This window comes from Phaethon aethereus (assembly GCF_964289735.1).
Source record: "Phaethon aethereus genome assembly, chromosome: 2".
Classification (NCBI taxonomy): Eukaryota; Metazoa; Chordata; class Aves; order Phaethontiformes; family Phaethontidae; genus Phaethon; species Phaethon aethereus.
In genome coordinates, this window is record NC_138582.1 from 165,666,324 (window position 1) to 165,683,709 (window position 17,386).

At 40.7% G+C, this 17,386-nt stretch overlaps 1 protein-coding gene across 3 annotated transcripts in view; it reads left to right on the top strand.

Annotated features, from left to right (window-relative positions):
* Positions 1 to 221: 221 nt before the first annotated feature.
* The window catches only part of WDR48 (WD repeat domain 48), a gene marked incomplete at both ends in the record, with an annotated part of 28,952 nt that continues 11,787 nt past the window's right edge, over positions 222 to 17,386 (top strand). The window contains 8 exons of one of the 3 annotated variants that reach the window (XM_081997007.1): positions 222 to 281; positions 9,526 to 9,666; positions 9,999 to 10,077; positions 10,360 to 10,442; positions 10,561 to 10,690; positions 13,985 to 14,073; positions 16,618 to 16,719; positions 17,091 to 17,315. In XM_081997007.1, the coding sequence (XP_081853133.1) occupies positions 234 to 281; positions 9,526 to 9,666; positions 9,999 to 10,077; positions 10,360 to 10,442; positions 10,561 to 10,690; positions 13,985 to 14,073; positions 16,618 to 16,719; positions 17,091 to 17,315 (897 nt within the window). Of the gene's footprint in view, positions 282 to 9,525; positions 9,667 to 9,998; positions 10,078 to 10,359; positions 10,443 to 10,560; positions 10,691 to 13,984; positions 14,074 to 16,617; positions 16,720 to 17,090; positions 17,316 to 17,386 lie in introns of those variants that run through there. The other 2 variants (XM_081997005.1, XM_081997006.1) reach the window with 2 other exon arrangements.

The window sequence follows — 17,386 nt, forward strand, 5'->3', positions numbered from 1 at the left end:
AAAGGACTGTGGCGACGCTACTCCGTGAAAAACATGGCGGACGTCTGGGACAGGGCGGGAACGCGAGCCACGCCCCCCTCTGGTCACACCCCCTCCAGCCGTTCCCCTAGCAACGCCTCGGGCGGTGACCGCTCCCGCCCCGCCTCGCTGCGCGGGCTCGGAGAGGTGAGGGGGCGGAACTTCCGGGCCGGCTTGCCCTCCTCGGAAATGACATTAGAGTGTCAACATGCAAGATGGCGGCGCATCATCGGCAGAACACGGCGGGGCGGCGGAAAGTGCAGGTGAGGGCGAGGCAGGGCCCGATGGGGGCTGCGAGAGTCGCGGCGTGGTGGGGCCCTGCACTGCCAGGCCGGCCCGGCAGGAGAAGGAGGAGGACGAGGACAAGGACAACTCGCGGCGGCGAGGCGGAGCACGGCCCGGGAAAGGGGCGGTGGCGCGGGTGGGGTCAGCGGGCGGGGGCAGCGAGCAGGTGGCGGGGAGCAGTGGGAGGGCGCCGGGCCAGGGAGGGCGTCTCTCGGGGACGCAGCCGCCCGGCCCTTAGGGGCTGTGGCAGTGGCTGCTGTCAGCTGAGGGGGGGGAGCAGGATTTCGGGGTTTCTATGGCAACCCCGTCGCCTCCTTCCCTTTCCCACGGACACTGAGGTGAAGGAGAAACACCCCTCGGATCCCCCAGTAGCGCTCCCCCACCTCCACTAACGTCTGTGGAGGGGGCGAGTGGCTGCCCTTGGCACCGCGGCCTGGCCGGCCGAGGGGGAAGAGGCGCTGCTCGCTGCCGAGCGGGTCAGGTTCCCCAGCCCGGAGGAGGCAGAGCTGAACTACCCCGCCCGTCTGCCCTTCCCAGCTCTGGTCAGCGATTCCTAAAGGAAGACCGTGGCCTAAGGCAGTCTGATGAGTCTAAACTTTCTCGGCTCACCTGAGAGACGGTCAGACCTCGTAGTGTGGGCTCATGTGTAGCTACGAATACACTGTTGTAACCTTGGTGGAGACTGGAATTACTGAAATGTGTGTAAAAAGTCAAGACTCTTTAACAGCGAAAGTCATGAAAATGGTTTTATTACAGTCCTCAACTTTTTTGTTCTTATTTGTCATACTACCAGCACTTTAAACATTTTTACAGCTTTCACTATCAGAAAGATTTAATACTATAGCAATGTGCAAAGCTGCCTACTTCTGGTGGCAAGTGCAAGTTTCAGCTGTATCTATCCACTGTGATCAAAAGAAATATTGATTAAGCCTGAAATAGCATTAGGATCCTTCCAAACAGAGTTGGTTTTGGTTTTTGAACACATCTTTTGCATTTTATCACACAGGGGAAATGTGCACTTCTTTATAGCCTTTAGTGTTTTTCATGGTTAGGGTAAGCACTCAATCAATCCTGTATAAAAAATTCCCTTGCCCTATTAATAATACCCTCTGACGTTTTTTAAAATACAAAGAATCCAAAATATAATATCCCTTTTTTGACTTCATTGCCTGTGCCATAAATAAGTTTTCGCAGGTTGCCCTCGTAAGGAGGGGGATTTTATGATAACTAGATATTTCTTTGATGTAGTCCTATTTCTTTATGAAGTATTATTTACGTGACAGCAACACGCATCAAAGAGTACTTTGTTTCTTTTTTTACTACTACTTTCCTTTTCCAAACATTACTTAGCTCAAAAGCTTGTATTTACAGGTGGTTTTGTGTTGGTTTATGATGTTGTCTTTTCAGCTTTCATTGTGTTACATGATTTTTTTTTTTTCACTTCATGTATTGCTACACTGATCTGTGTCTCAGCCAGTACATTGTAAGTCTAGATCAGCAGAGAATAACTTTGGTTAGATTATAAGCATATAAAAAGCCTTGCGTAGAAGTTAAGTATTTTCTTATGCTTATTTTTTCACCTCCTTCGTTAGAGACAGGATTTTATTCATGTAATGGAATTCTAAGTGGCTGTTGTATCCATCAGCTGCTGATGGAAGGTTAAAACTACTAATGATTTATTTTGCTTCCCATAGCTGAGCATTTAGGGTGCTGCTATATCAAGCTTTTTTGGGGGGTGGAATTTCTCCCAAACCTATGAGGCTAAAGGAAGAAACTTTTTTAAAAAAAAAACCTCTTGGGCATGGAGGAACTTGATTCCTTACATGACAGGAGAGCTGGTTGAAGTTTATGGAAATCAGAACTATTATTATCTTGGATGCACCTGTTTTACTGGTAAGCAGAACCATCCAAAATAGTCAGTTTAGGGTGTTTCTGCATATAATTGTATGTATATAAGAGTTTAATCAGAGTAGATGTTTTAGGCCTCAAAATAAATTCCATGCATAAAAAAAGTAACAAGTTAAATTATTTAAATGTGAGTCAGGCATTTGAAATGTCCAGCAGCAGGATATTGGTGTTTCTTAAGCTTAGCTATGCATGTCTGAATAAGGTTGCCTGATTCGGGAAGGGAATGGGGATGGAGAGGTGTGTCAGACGCTGCTGTGTGATGAGAAGCAGTTGGCCATATGTTGTAGCTTTCAGCTATATTACTGTGAATTAAGTCGAGATGAAGCCACTTTTCAGAAGGTGGCTTATAGTAGCTACCCTCGAGGGGCTGTATTGTAACTGCTCTCCCAAATTTGCTGCCTGGCCAGAATAAATTCACCCCAACACTCAAAACCTATTGACAGAACACGGGAATTTTGCCATAAGTGATTTGGATCAGCATCTTTCTTATAAAATTATTGAATGAATTTTAAGTCCTTTTTGTCTTTAAGTCTTGTACAGAATAAGAAAATCTTTTTGCACTAACTGTGTCATATTTATGCACTGTGTTATGACAGCAAGTAGAAAGCAGTGAAACAAAAACCCCTTATACTTAGAAAATATTTCCGCTACTGATTTTGTTAATGGTACCATTTATTAAAAGTGCACTAGACTTTGTACTATAATCTATTAGATTTTATATCTATATGATTTTTATATTTTATATATAACAAATATGTATTTTAAATTATATTTTTTTATATATAATACTTAAGCAAATGAATAGCCAGTAAGTTGATTCCATTGCAAAAGGATAAAATGAACTTCTTAATGCCTTCCACTGCTTTTATTCTAGGGCCTGGAGCACATGATAAAAATTCACATATCAATATGTTCTTAATTTAAAAAATAATTTTAAGGGACACATCCACTGTACCAAGATACTAAGGTGATAGATCTATTTTATTTTTTCCCCTGGTGGTTGACTGCTGCTTCTCTAATTTTTTTGATTCAATTCATGTCAGATCTTGTGGAATCTTTCCAGTGATTTTGAGAAATACCACTTTTTAATTATTCACAATAGCATTTGTGTCTTTGAAATTTTTCTATACTTACAAACAAGGAATGAGTGCTGTCAGAGCTTGGCTGTTCACTGCTTCCTCCATCACGATGGTGGTATTTTTAAAAGCAGATTCTACCCATCTATTAAGGCAAAATCTGTTAGAAGACATGTAATGTAAGAAGGGTAACAAGATCAGCTGATGCACTCATCCGTGAAGGAAACACATCATAGATCCTATAAGAAATTCACTTGGCTTTGTGTGCTGAAACATATCTGTTGACAGTAGCTTTCTCTCTGGAGCTCTTAGATAGTCATTAAAATGATTAGTCCTGATCCGTTTAGGGTACTGAATCCCATAAATTCTTTATAATGAGGGTCCATCACCTTGTAATGATTGTGCACTGCTCCAGTGAAAGATTCTCATTCGTTACGGGAGTTTATAAAAGCTACAGCAATATAAATGGAAAAGGCCTTGGTCATTATTAAAATACTTCATATCCCACAAATCTTGCCCTTCCCAGACCATCATGGCAATGAAACGACTATGATCTATATCATAGTCTTTATTATCCTTGTGGTTTGCAACCACCTTTATGAATCAACAGAATGAACAAAGCAGTAACGTGCTCTGTCTGCCCTGTTTGAAGTGAATGCTAGTTGGTGCTTACGAGTCGCAACTTCCTGGTGACCTTCACAGTCCTCTCCAAGCAGAATACAGAATATGGCTTATCTGGAGCTATAAATATGTGTATGCTGCAGGTCAGAGTTGCATTTTATCACAGCAATTTTTTCTCAGCTAAAAGCCTACTGCTTTTACGTTGTTTAGATAGGTATGTGTACACCCGTACTTGAATATATGCTTTATATTTTTGTATTTGTATAGTTACTATATTTACTAATAGTACCTATATTTACTAATAGTTCTTATATTTCTATACTCAGTGACACATTTAAAAAAACCAAAAAACAACAAACAAACAGAAAAATACTTTCTGACAGTTTTTCCCAAAAATAAGAATATAATGGAGAAGCACATGTGGATTATCAACGATCTTCCTCTGTTCGTCCTGGTGAACTTTTCAGTTTAGTGAATTTGCCTGCTGTACACCACTCTTACATAAGTGTCAGGTCTTTTAAATCAAGTTACTGTTGCTTTTATTGATACGTTTTAAGTTCCTTGTCTTGAGAGGCATTTCAATACCCTTTCAACAAATTTTGTGGAACCCTTAATTTGTCCCTCTGTGTTAATATATAATTAATGTATTTGAATACAAGCCTGGATACTTCTGGTGTTATACCTCCCTTTCTAAAAGGTTCCATGTGGTGTACATGGTGTATAAGCAGATGTGAGGTTATTTTTAGTTCAGCCACATACTCAGTGTGTCTTGTTCTAGGTTTTTGGTTTTTTAATATATAAGATGTTTATTTCAGTCTCCATGACTGATTTGCAAGAGTGCACTATTTAACATTTTTTGTATTGGATGAGAAAATAAATTTATTAAGTATTTCCAGTGCAAGCAACGGACAGTTACTAGGATGTCCTTAGGCCTCCCATAAAAGATGGAGAGTCCATTTTTGTTCCCTAGTCATCATTTTCAATTCATGTTTTCCTCATGAAAAATGATTCGTTTTGTCCTTGCCTAACGGCTCAAATAGCAGTATTTATTTGAAATGTTGGCGTGGTATCCAATAAAATTGCTGACCACAAAATAATTTTCTTTTATCTTATTTTTCTCCCCCTGTCCTTTTAGTATTAGAAATAAAGAAAAAAAAAATTAAGGAGCACATGCTTAATTTGAATTAGAATCACCTTTATCATTGAAAAATGGCATGCTCAGTTTCTTACCGTGACATGCAGATGACATCGCATGACATAGGGATTTCTTTGCCTTCTTACTTTTATATCTTAAATTTTTAAGACGGTTTATCAGGAAAGGCATATTATTCCTTCTGTGGATGGAAAATAAAACTTTGTAGAATTGTAAGTGTGAGGAGAGACAAGAGTAACTGGTTGAATTCTATGAACAGTTGCAGTCAGTGCTGAGTAATTTTGTGTCAACCTTTTTTTGTTGTTTTGCCATCTTTTTTTCCATCTAAGATGTCCTGTATTTACACACCAAAAAAAAAAAAAAGGGAACAGTAAGAAGTAAGATTTTAAATTTTTTTTAATTCAGTTGTTACTGCAGAGTTACTTTGTTAAGTTTCTCACAGGAAGAAAGAAGGATGATGTTATATTTAATGCTGAACTGGTACTGAGATCTGGCATTCGCTCTTAGACCTACCACAGGCTCATTAACCCTGAAACAGTATAATCACAGAATCATTAAGATTGGAAGAGACCTTTAAGATCAAGTCCAACTATCAACCCAACGCCACCATGCCCACTAAACCGTGTCCTGAAGTGCCACGTCCATGCATTTTTTGAACACTTCCAGAGATGGCGACTCCACCACCTCCCTGGGAAGCCTGCTCCAATATTTGACCACTCTCTCCATTAAGAAATTTTTCCTAATATCTAGTCTAAACCTTCCCTGGAGCAACTTGAGGCCATTTGTTCTTGTCCTGTCGCTAGTTACTTGGGAGAAGAGACCAACACCCACCTCACCACAACCCCCTTTCAGGTAGCTGTAGAGAGCGGTAAGGTCTCCCCTCAGCCTCCTCTTCTCCAGACTAAACAACCCCAGTTCCCTCAGCCGCTCCTTGTAAGACTTGTGCTCCAGACCCCTCACCAGCTTCGTTGCCCTTCTCTGGACACACTCCAGCACCTCAATGTCCTTCTTGTAGTGAGGGACCCAACACTGAACACAGTATTCAAGGTGCGGCCTCACCAGTGCCGAGTAAAGGGGCACGATCACTTCCCTACTCCTGCTGGCCACACTATTCCTGATACAGGCCAGGACACTGTTGGCCTTCTTGGCCACCTGGGCACACTGTTGGCTCATGTTCAGCTGACAGTTGACCAGCACCCCCAGGTCCTTTTCTGCCGGGCTGCTCTCCAGCCACTCCTCCCCAAGCCTGTAGCGTTGCATGGGGTTATTGTGGCCGAAGTGCAGGACCCAGCACTTGGCCTTATTAAACCTCATACAGTTGGCCTCTGCCCATCGATCCAGCCTGTCCAGATCCCTCTGCAGAGCCCTCCTACCCTCCAGCAGATCAACACTCCCACCCAACTTGGTGTCACCTGCAAACTTACTGAGGGAACACTCGATCCCCTCATCCAGATCATCAATAAAGATCCTGAACAAGACCGGCCCCAGAACCGAGCCCTGGGGAACACCGCTTGTGACCAGCCACCAGCCGGATTTAACGCCGTTCACCACGACTCTCTGAACTCAGCTGTCCAAGACAGTTCTTTACCCAGCAAACAGTAAACCTGTGTAAGCCACGAGCCACCAATTTCTCTAGGAGAATGCTGTGGGAGATGCTCAAATTCCTCTCTTTGTTTATATTTTAAGAGAATGGAGACAATACTCACCAAGAGATGTGTGCTAAATTCATGTGTGGAAGTTACTAAAAGGAATAAAAGGCAAATTAAATTTGACCTTCATTTTAATATTTCAGTACTGGTGGTAGTGGGAAATAGTTATGAGTCTTCCCCAGTCATCTTTGGACAATGGAAAAACAGCACCCTGTTGAGTCGACTGCCACAGTTTCAAGGTCTTTGAGATGGAAATTTAGTAGTTATGCAAATTCCATTATAGAAAGAAGTGAAATTTTTTTTACTATATGTAATCTCCGTAAGCTTTTTTCACTGCTAGTTTCTGTGTTAAGAACAATATTTAGTTCTTTATTTTAGCAAGAAACTACTTTATCCATTGCATTTTAAGAAATTATGAAACAACTTTAATTCTATCAAGATTAATGTAGAAATATGACTCTCAATTTCCACAGTCCCGTGAAAGTATCAATCACATATGAGAAGTACCTTATTTACTAGAGTAAGCCACCATTTCCTTTTTATCGTTTTTAAAATAGTTCTTTTGGCTGTTCTTTACTTGGACTCCTGTAAATTAAAAAAGTAACATGAGCAAGAAGCTCCTTAGAATGCTTGGGTGACTAGCATAGTTGGACGGTCTTATTTGTGAATGGAATAAAGAGCTTTATATTATACCTGAAAATATGACAAATATGAGAGGTGACTGACAGAAGTCAAAAATTGAGGATTTGTCAAAAAATACTGTGCTAGCAGTTTGGAAAAGCAAGAGCTGAAGGGCCCCTACTGATCTTGAGTCTGACACTGTATTTCAGGAAGAGATTGTTCTCCCTAGTAACTAACATCAAATTTGATCTACTGACCTTTAGGTTTTGTATTCCTTTAATTTGTGTCTTATCTGCTCACACTTAGTATTTTTAACTGAATATTTTCGTTGTCTTTATTCAAAGAGTTTGAAAGCACTGCGAATTTGATGGCCATCCCTTTGCCTTGTGTTTTGTATCATGTTAAACCTTGACTTTGTTTGTAACATTCTTTTACTCAAGTGGTCTGTCTGGGTCTTCTAGCAATGTAGACATGATATGATCAAGCCCAAGGGAGGAGTTGCACATACGTCTTGCTCTCTGCATCACAAAGGAAAACAACCTTCAAGTATTTGAAGTGTATTAACATAACACTGTTATGCAAGGTTGATGGTGTCTTCTCTCAGTAATATCTCTGAAGCTGTGTGTAGGTGGAGACTTGAGAACGGATAGCACGAATATTATGGAATGGGTGAGAGAAGCAGAGTGTGTTGGAAATAAGGACACAATCTGAAACTGAGAGAAAGAGCTGTGACTCTACAAGGACTGTGAGTGGCTAACAAAGACTGTGAGCAAGAAGTGCTTTAAGAGCATTAGGACATAACATAATAAATGTGGTAAAGGACTTGTGGAATGGTAATGGAGAGTATTAAGGCTTTTAATTTTGATGCTCCAGTGTTGGTCTATAGAGCTGTTGCAGCTGTTTCTAAAACAGAGAATAGGACTGGGCATTTGCTTTCTAGAAGCATCGGTTCTTTTAACTGTGCTGGGATGGGATGGGGTAATTCAGTTGAGGTTTTTCCCACAGTCACCAAATGGACCTGTCAGTTCTTGTGGTATAGAATCTGAGATGCTGTAAAATATTTCTTCAATGATAAGGCCTACTGAACGTTTTGTTTAATTTGTTGGGTTTATTTTGTGTAACAGATCTGATCTGTAAAACATTTTCTTTACACTGCTATAATGCAGTTACTGGAGTGAAAAATTACTTTCAGATCTCTAGCCCAAGGCTACTTCTTGAAAGCATTTTCAAAACACTGGTACTTGTGTATCCAAGTGATTCCTATTGTGGGCAGATTGGATTATACCAAGCCTAAAATTTTACCTTGTTGTTCTGATTATATTTTACAGAATCTGGGAAGAGGCATAGCTGGCAGCTTCCCCTCCTTTTCTCTAAGTGTGAGGGCTTTCCTCACAGTAAAGCAGAAACCCTCTCCTGTGATCAGGAGAGGTTCAGCACAGTCTGAACAGGGTAGCTCTGAAGAAACTGCTGTGCCTTATAATTGTGTTTACTGAACACTAATAATAGAGAGTGCTGTAGCTTTGCGGTATGTCCCCTTAAATGTCCTTTTAGTGTTTCTGAACAAAACAATAAAATAGCCTATACACACAGTGCTGTCAAATACAGAAGGAAAGATACGGAGAAAATTATTTATCTGAAAGAGCAGTAAATGTTTGTGCTTCTTATTATATTAGAAAGTAGGTAGTTTTTAAAAAAAATTGGTTTCAAAATAATAGCAATACCTGAAATAGATTGTGTCTGCAGTCTTTCAATGCTTTGTAATCCTTAGTGACCATATCCTCTCCTTTGTGAGTCTGGGAAATACTGTCATCCCAGCTATAGAAACTATGAAACGTACTTAGGAAGTGAGACACAAACTTGGGTGTTTTGTCTAAGATCACCCAGAATATCTGCACAGAGCGGGGAATTGAACTAAGGTTTTCTGGGTCTAAGCTTGAATTGTAATGATTAAGTAATCCTTTGTGTTCCAATTCTAGCACTGCTGATATCTTCTCTATGATCCTTCCCCATATTCTGAGGGAGGAGATGGCTGAGGTGGTGTTGTTAACGCTCAAACTGACAGACTTATTTAATACTTGCACAGCTCCTAATATTTTCTACCTGAGAACCTCACAAAGATGAAATTAGATGTTAGGATATGATGGCCAAGTCAAAATCTTAATACTGTAATTGGATCTGTGTAAATATATTTTAGGTCTCCTATGTGATTAGAGATGAAGTGGAGAAGTATAACCGAAACGGAGTAAATGCACTTCAGCTGGATCCAGCATTAAATAGACTCTTCACAGCAGGGCGAGACTCTATTATAAGGATATGGAGTGTCAATCAGCACAAGGTAAATCTTGAGAGTATTCCTATGTCTAAACCTACTTTTTTCCAAGTTATTATGCTAGTAAGCTGCCTACAGGTGTACATCTGATACTGTTTTTTAACAGCTGACAATTATTATGATAGGAAAATAATTTTGATATTGCTCATACTGTGATTTCTTACATAGCTGTATAGTTCTTTCACAGAAAGATTCTGGAGTAGTGACTTCAAGCAGCTCTGCATTAGGCAACTTTTGGTCCATCTGAAGGTTGAAGAAAATACCACAACAGGATATGATAGTCACAATCTTTTACATTTGTGCTGAGATCTTACAAACGTTTTTTTCTTAATTTGCAGCAAGACCCTTATATAGCATCTATGGAACATCACACAGATTGGGTAAATGATATCGTGCTCTGCTGCAATGGTAAAACATGTAAGTACTTAAATATTTGAAAACTACAGGATGCAGAAATTGTGTATAAAACTATGTTATCTGCTGCTTTAATTATTTGCCATGCTTTCTTAGCATGTAAAATAAATTTGTGATGTGTATTGTAAATTTGATAAGTAGTGTAAGCAAGTGTTTTAATGAAAATGTAAATGTATATATAAATGGTTCTTTTAATCTTTTTGTAAAGCAAATTAGAGTAGTACAAATATGCTCTAAAGTAATATATAAGCCATTAAAGTTTATTCTTTATTTTTTACAATTTAGTGATATCTGCTTCTTCAGATACTACTGTTAAAGTGTGGAATGCACATAAGGGATTTTGCATGTCAACACTAAGGACGCATAAGGTGAAAAACATTATCTGTTAATACTGCATGTTATCCCTGACAATCTTTTAAATACTAAGATGTAGACTTCAAATGGATAAGGTTGTTGATTCATGTTGTTATATTTACTTTATTGTAGGATTATGTGAAAGCCTTAGCATATGCAAAAGATAAAGAACTGGTAGCATCTGCTGGGCTGGACAGACAGATATTCCTCTGGGATGTAAATACTCTAACAGCACTGACTGCCTCAAATAACACCGTAACAAGTAGGTACCTAGGGAGGGGAGGCAAATGCAATGCATTTTGCGGAGTAGCGTAATATGCGAGATCAGTTTAAAGTGATAGATACCTGTTTCTGTGTGTACGTAAAAAATGTGCAAGAAATGTTAAGGTGGTTTTAGTATGTAATCTGTCCATTTGCTGCGTTATATGATAGCTGAAAATCTAGAGCAGCCAACAGTCGTGGAATTTAGGATTGAGGACAGGTCTCTTCGAACATCTTCTCCTGAAATGTAACCTATAATAATACCTGTAATAATGATATTCTCTGAAACTTGACAGAGCTTCAGCTTGAGAAGCTGTTTGCTCCTCACCTAACCCATTACAGAAATTTTCCTTTAGGTTATTTGTCAGTGCATTTTCTGTGTATTATAATTTGTGTTTGTTTTTTTTGTTTATATAGATGCTGCCAAAAACTGCAGTACAACTCCTAAAGCAGGACTTGATATATTTATAAAATCTGTCAGAAGAATAAAGTTACTTGATAAATTAGATTAAAACCCATGCAAAGTAACAGTAAGCACTAATTATGTAAAGATAGCATACTAGTGAGATCTAACTCACTAGATATTAGAAGGCAAGGGGAAACTGTCCATAGATTCTGCTTATCAAGGTTAATCCTTAATGTCATCATCATCTTTTAGGAATTGATCTGTCCCAATAAAGGCATTATAGTAAGTTACGAGATCTTTCCCCATAGAGCAATTCCAATGCCACTTTCTTAGAACAGTCAGAATGGAGCTGGTTAAGTTTCTCTTCTGGGCAAGTTCTGTTAGATTTGATTGCTCGAGTGAAGAATGTAAATCTGGGTCATCAGCATCCTGGTTTGTGTTGGCTGTTTTACAATACCTTTTTTTCAGAGAGAGATCTAGTTTGACCACAGTGTGTTTTGCTGCTTGTAGGTAGATTGGAAAAATAGTATTCGAAGTGATTGATCTCTTTCACTTTATACTTAGTGTCTGATGCATATTTAAACAGTAGCGGAGTCTCAGATGTATACATTGGGAGAGAACATATCCTCTTGCCACACTGCCACACTTGAACTTTCTAGATAAGACTACTTGCTTCGTCATTCATGGGTTAGGAATGACTCAAGAAAAATCTGCAAAACTAAAATTTGGAATTGGCACAACATACTTCTTAAGAAATTTCCAGGGTATGTGATTCTGTAAATAAGAGGCAGGTGTTTTGGTGGGTTTTTTTTTTATTACTGTTGTAGCTGATTCTTGAAGGTGTGTTAATTTTATGGATTTGGTAACTCCTAAAACCAAAGGTACATTTGGTGGGCAGAGCTGTCAGTTTTGTTCTGTCTACAGGACTTTTTAATTCCAGTATAGCCTTATGCTGGCATGTCTGTGTAGCCTTTGGAAGAGAGGTGGCTTCTCGTGAGCTGTGTTGCACTGCAGAACAGTATTGGGATGGCACATGACTGCACATAACTAAATAGATTTATCTTATATTTCCTGGAAGTTTTCTTTCACTGAAACTAGAATTATTTTATCACAAAACATTGCTGATAACTGTAAGTTATGATATCTTTTGGTCGAAGAGAGACTTTTTGAAGGAAGAATTTGCTGACTCACAGGAAAACTCAGTTGGGCGAAAAAAAAAAACTGGTTTCTTGAGCACGGCAACAGAGCCTGAAGTGAATCATAATTGGGAGATGGGGAGTACTGAGGAGCTGATGCTTGTTTTGAGCCCAAGATCAAATGGAAGTGGAGACATTACCTCTAAGATGATGGAAATAAATTTGCATTTCTAGAGTTAGACCATTAGTGTTTTGTGAGGGGGAGGAAGGGGAAGCGGGGGAGTTATTTTTCTATCTTTCAAGTGCTCCCAGCTAACAGTGTTTCTGTTGCAAAGAACACGATATATGTCCTTAAAGAAGGTGATTTTCCTCAGTCCTTTCAAACAATATTGATTTTTTTTTTCAGAGTGCAAATGAATATTGTTCTTGTGCATTAATTTTCTGTGTGATTACAGGGAAGGAATGTACACAAGCCAGCATTAAAAGGAAGCCTATTTTTAAAGAGTCTGTCAGTCAGCCTAGCCATAATTTAAATTAAGTGGAGAGATTCTGCTTTTGAGAGGTAGTCCCTTCCGGAAGAGGGTGGAGTAGAGCTTTGCTTTTGTTGTGGCATGAATTTTGCTTCTGTATACTTAAGATTCTCTCTTCCATTCCTGATGTCCAGCTTGTGATAACACTGTAGAACATCCTTTCATAAATTATTATGGTTGTTGAACAATGTCCTAACCTTCAAGAGATTTCTTGGTTCTCCTTTTTGCCTTCAACTATTCTCTGGGGACCGTGGAAGACTATCACTTTATTTTGGATACAAATAGTAGATTTCATTTGAAAGTTTACATTTGGATAGCCATAGCTAGTGGTTAAGAGGACCCTGAAGTAAAACCACATAATTCTTACACTGTGACAAAATGTTTATGATATTGGGTCACAAATACTGTGTTATGTATATATGGAAATAAGTTTCTAAATCATTATATAAAGTTTCACATTTTTACTGGCAATACAGCTTGTTGCTCTTTCTAACCTTTTTGGCATACTGATTGTATGGTTTTGAGGCTTGATGAAATGCCTAATGGTGCGCTCTGAATAGATGATTTCCATTTGCTGTGTCTGTGCTTTTCCTGGTTGAGGGATTGGTACTTTAATCTGTCCAAAATTAAGATTAGGCTAGATGGTACAGAATTCCTCAGCTCTGATGGTAGTTGTGATGCTAAGGAGTTCCCATATGGTTTTCACAAACACAGAGGCAGCATCCTTGCTCTCACATTTCAACACTGCAGTGTAACTTCAGTAATGTCTCTCTGCTGAACTAAGAGAAGAGCCTTTAATAGATAATGTGGAATTTCACTGCTACTTGGCTTGGAAAAAAATCTCTGCATTTAAATCCAAATACTATGTATTATAAGATCACACAGAAATATTGTTCTCTAATAAAGTAGTTGAGCAAGAGTATCTTGATGGTCCTGGCACTGAATTGTGGTGCCAGAGGGCACCAGGATCGTAATGACCGTAAGTCCGAGGGGTTACTTTGTTTTTATGCAGCAGCAGATTAAGAATTCAGATGAGGTTTTCCTAGCAGTATGCTGCCTATAGTCTTTCTGTTTTTAAAGCAATTCTATATATGGGGTAGAGTGGTAACATTTTCATGAATCAAAGGGTATTAAAATACCCTAAAATACCATTTTTGAGTGAATAAGTATGTTTTTTAAATGACAGCATTAAAATTGAAAATGTAAATTTTCTTTTGAAATAGCTTCTTCCCTGAGTGGGAACAAAGACTCTATCTACAGCCTTGCAATGAATCAAATGGGAACAGTTATTGTATCAGGGTCCACTGAAAAGGTAAGCAAAAATCTGGTAAGGCTCATTCCACTTCAGTTCAAAGTTTAGTATAAAGAGACAATTTTATTCATTTCCAATGTCATGTCTGTAGTAGCTTTTGTGGTTTTAATAGTCAGGGTAGACACTTTTTTTAAGTAGGAGTATAAGTGTAGGATACAAATATATTTTTACAAATATATTAACAACAAAAAGAGAGGCAAGGAGAATCTCCATCCCCTACTGGATATGGCGGGGAACATTGTCTCCAAGGACGAGGACAAGGCTGAGGTACTTAATGCCTTCTTTGCCTCAGTCTTTAATAGCCAGTCCAGGTATCCACAGGGTCTTCAGCCCCCTGAGCTGGAAGACGGGGATGGAGAGCACAATGTACTCCTCATAATCCAGGAGGAAGCAGTCAAGGACATGCTAAACCACCTGGACACCCACAAATCTATGGGGCCTGATGGGATCCACCCGAGAGTACTGAGAGAGCTGGCGGAGGAGCTTGCCAAGCCACTCTCCATCATTTATCAGCAGTCCTGGTTAACAGGGGAGATCCCAGAAGACTGGAGGCTTGCCAATGTGACGCCCATCTACAAGAAAGGCCGGAAGGAGGATCCTGGGAACTACAGGCCTGTCAGCTTGACCTCTGTACCGGGGAAGATTATGGAGCGGTTGGTCTTGAGAGTGCTCACAGGGCATCTGCAGGACAACCAAGGGATCAGGCCCAGCCAGCATGGGTTCATGAAAGGCAGGTCCTGCTTGACCAACCTGATCTCCTTCTCTGACCAGGTGACCCGCCTAGTGGATGAGGGGAAGACTGTGGACGTTGTCTACCTGGACTTTAGTAAAGCCTTTGACAGTGTCTCCCACAGCATTCTCCTGGAGAAACTGGCGGCTCGTGGCTTAGACAGGTTTACTCTTCTCTGGATGAAGAACTGGCTGGATGGCCGAGCCCAGAGAGTTGTGGTGAACGGAGTTAAATCCGGCTGGCGGCTGGTCACAAGCGGTGTTCCCCAGGGCTCGGTTCTGGGGCCGGTCTTGTTCAGTATCTTTATTGATGATCTGGATGAGGGAATCGAGTGCTCCCTCAGTAAGTTCGCAGATGACACCAAGTTGGGTGGGAGTGTTGATCTGCTGGAGGGTAGGAGGGCTCTGCAGAGGGATCTGGACAGGCTGGATCGATGGGCAGAGGCCAACTGTATGAGGCTTAATAAGGCCAAGTGCCGGGTCCTGCACTTCGGCCACAATAACCCCATGCAACGCTACAGGCTTGGGGAGGAGTGGCTGGAGAGCAGCCCGGCGGAAAGGGACCTGGGGGTGCTGGTTGACAGCCGGCTGAACATGAGCCGGCAGTGTGCCCAGGTGGCCAAGAAGGCCAACAGCGTCCTGGCCTGTATCAGGAATAGCGTGGCCAGCAGGAGTAGGGAAGTGATCGTGCCCCTTTACTCGGCACTGGTGAGGCCGCACCTTGAATCCTGTGTTCAGTGTTGGGCCCCTCACTACAAGATAGACGTTGAGGTGCTGGAGTGTGTCCAGAGAAGGGCAACGAAGCTGGTGAGGGGTCTGGAGCACAAGTCTTATGAGGAGCGGCTGAGGGAACTGGGGTTGTTTAGTCTGGAGAAGAGGAGGCTGAGAGGAGACCTTGTTGCTCTCTACAACTACCTGAAAGGGGGTTGTGGCGACGAGGGTGTTGGTCTCTTCTCCCAAGTAACTAGTGATAGGACAAGAGGAAATGGCCTCAAGTTGCGCCAGGGGAGGTTTAGATTGGATATTAGGAAAAATTTCTTCACTGAGAGAGTGGTCAGGCATTGGAACAGGCTGCCCAGGGAGGTGGTGGAGTCGCCATCCCTGGAAGTGTTCAAAAAACGTGTGGATGTGGCGCTTCAGGACATGGTTTAGGGGACATGGTGGCGCTGGATTAATGGTTGGACTTGATGATCTTGAAGGTCCTTTCCAACCTAGTGATTCTGTGATTCTATCCATATAGCTTTAATACACAGAAGAGACAATCAGATTATCTTGTGTAGCCCTCTATCAGAGATCATTACATTTCATCACAAGAGCTCTGATTTTGGGGGCACATTACTCAGATGATTATAAAAACTGAAGCAGTTGCCACAGGTAAGAAAGAAGTGGTGCCAGCAATCCCAGGCGGTGGGAAATGAAGTGGGCTAATGAAGTTCAAGTGTTCCCAAGGGATAGCCCATGCTCTTTGTTGTAAAGGAAGATGAAACACCCTGAAGTCCCCTGCGAGTTGATTTTTATTTTTCCCCCCCAACCTAATCTAACCTTGAGGGAGTTTTATTTCCAAGTCAATGTAAAAGTGAAAATATGATACACCAGCAAAGCACCAGAGAGGATTCTCAGAATATTTTTTTTTTTTACCCACATCACACTTCCTGTTTCCAGTCACTTCCATTCTTGAAGCATGTTTTTGGTGGTGGATGTCTGTATGTTCGGAATAAGGGTCAGTTTATTTGGAAAGGCTTAATCTTCTGTAAAGAAAATGCATTGGTGGGAAGAATGATGTTAATGCCAGTTATCCAATGTCTGTTTACGTAGGTTCTAAGGGTGTGGGATCCAAGAACTTGCGCAAAACTAATGAAACTCAAAGGGCACACGGACAACGTAAAAGCTTTGTTGTTGAACAGAGATGGCACCCAGGTATGTACTTTAACTTGAGACAAAGGCATTTTACAGAATGCAGAAAAGCCATTAGTCTTTTAGATAGAATTATTTTGTCATAGATTACAGAAGGTAGCTTAACAAGTATCTTACAGATATTTAGTGATTAAGGGAGGAGGGAGGCTGGTGGGTAAAAGCCCTGTCTTGTTATGGGTCCATCTAGGTATGGAAGGAGTGGTACACATAAAATGTCTGGAAATTGTGACCAGAGTTTTTAACTGCCAGTCTTTGTTTAGCACTGTCTTAATGGGAAAATAGAGCCATAGGAATTATGAAAGCTTTTTGTGGAAAACAAATATTTTAAAAATCGTAAATACCTGCTTGATTTAAGTATGATGGTTGTTGCTCAGTGTCTTTCAGGCAGCTCTGATGGAACTATCCGCCTGTGGTCCCTTGGGCAGCAGAGATGTATAGCCACATATCGAGTCCATGATGAAGGTGTTTGGGCTCTGCAGGTGAATGAAGCCTTCACTCATGTTTATTCAGGAGGAAGAGACAGGAAGATTTATTGTACAGATTTACGAAATCCTGATATCCGTGTACTTATCTGTGAAGAAAAGGCACCAGTTCTTAAGGTAATTGAGTTTAATTAAGAGAATCACAGAATGGTTGATGTTGGAAGCGACCTCTGGAGGTCATCTGGTCC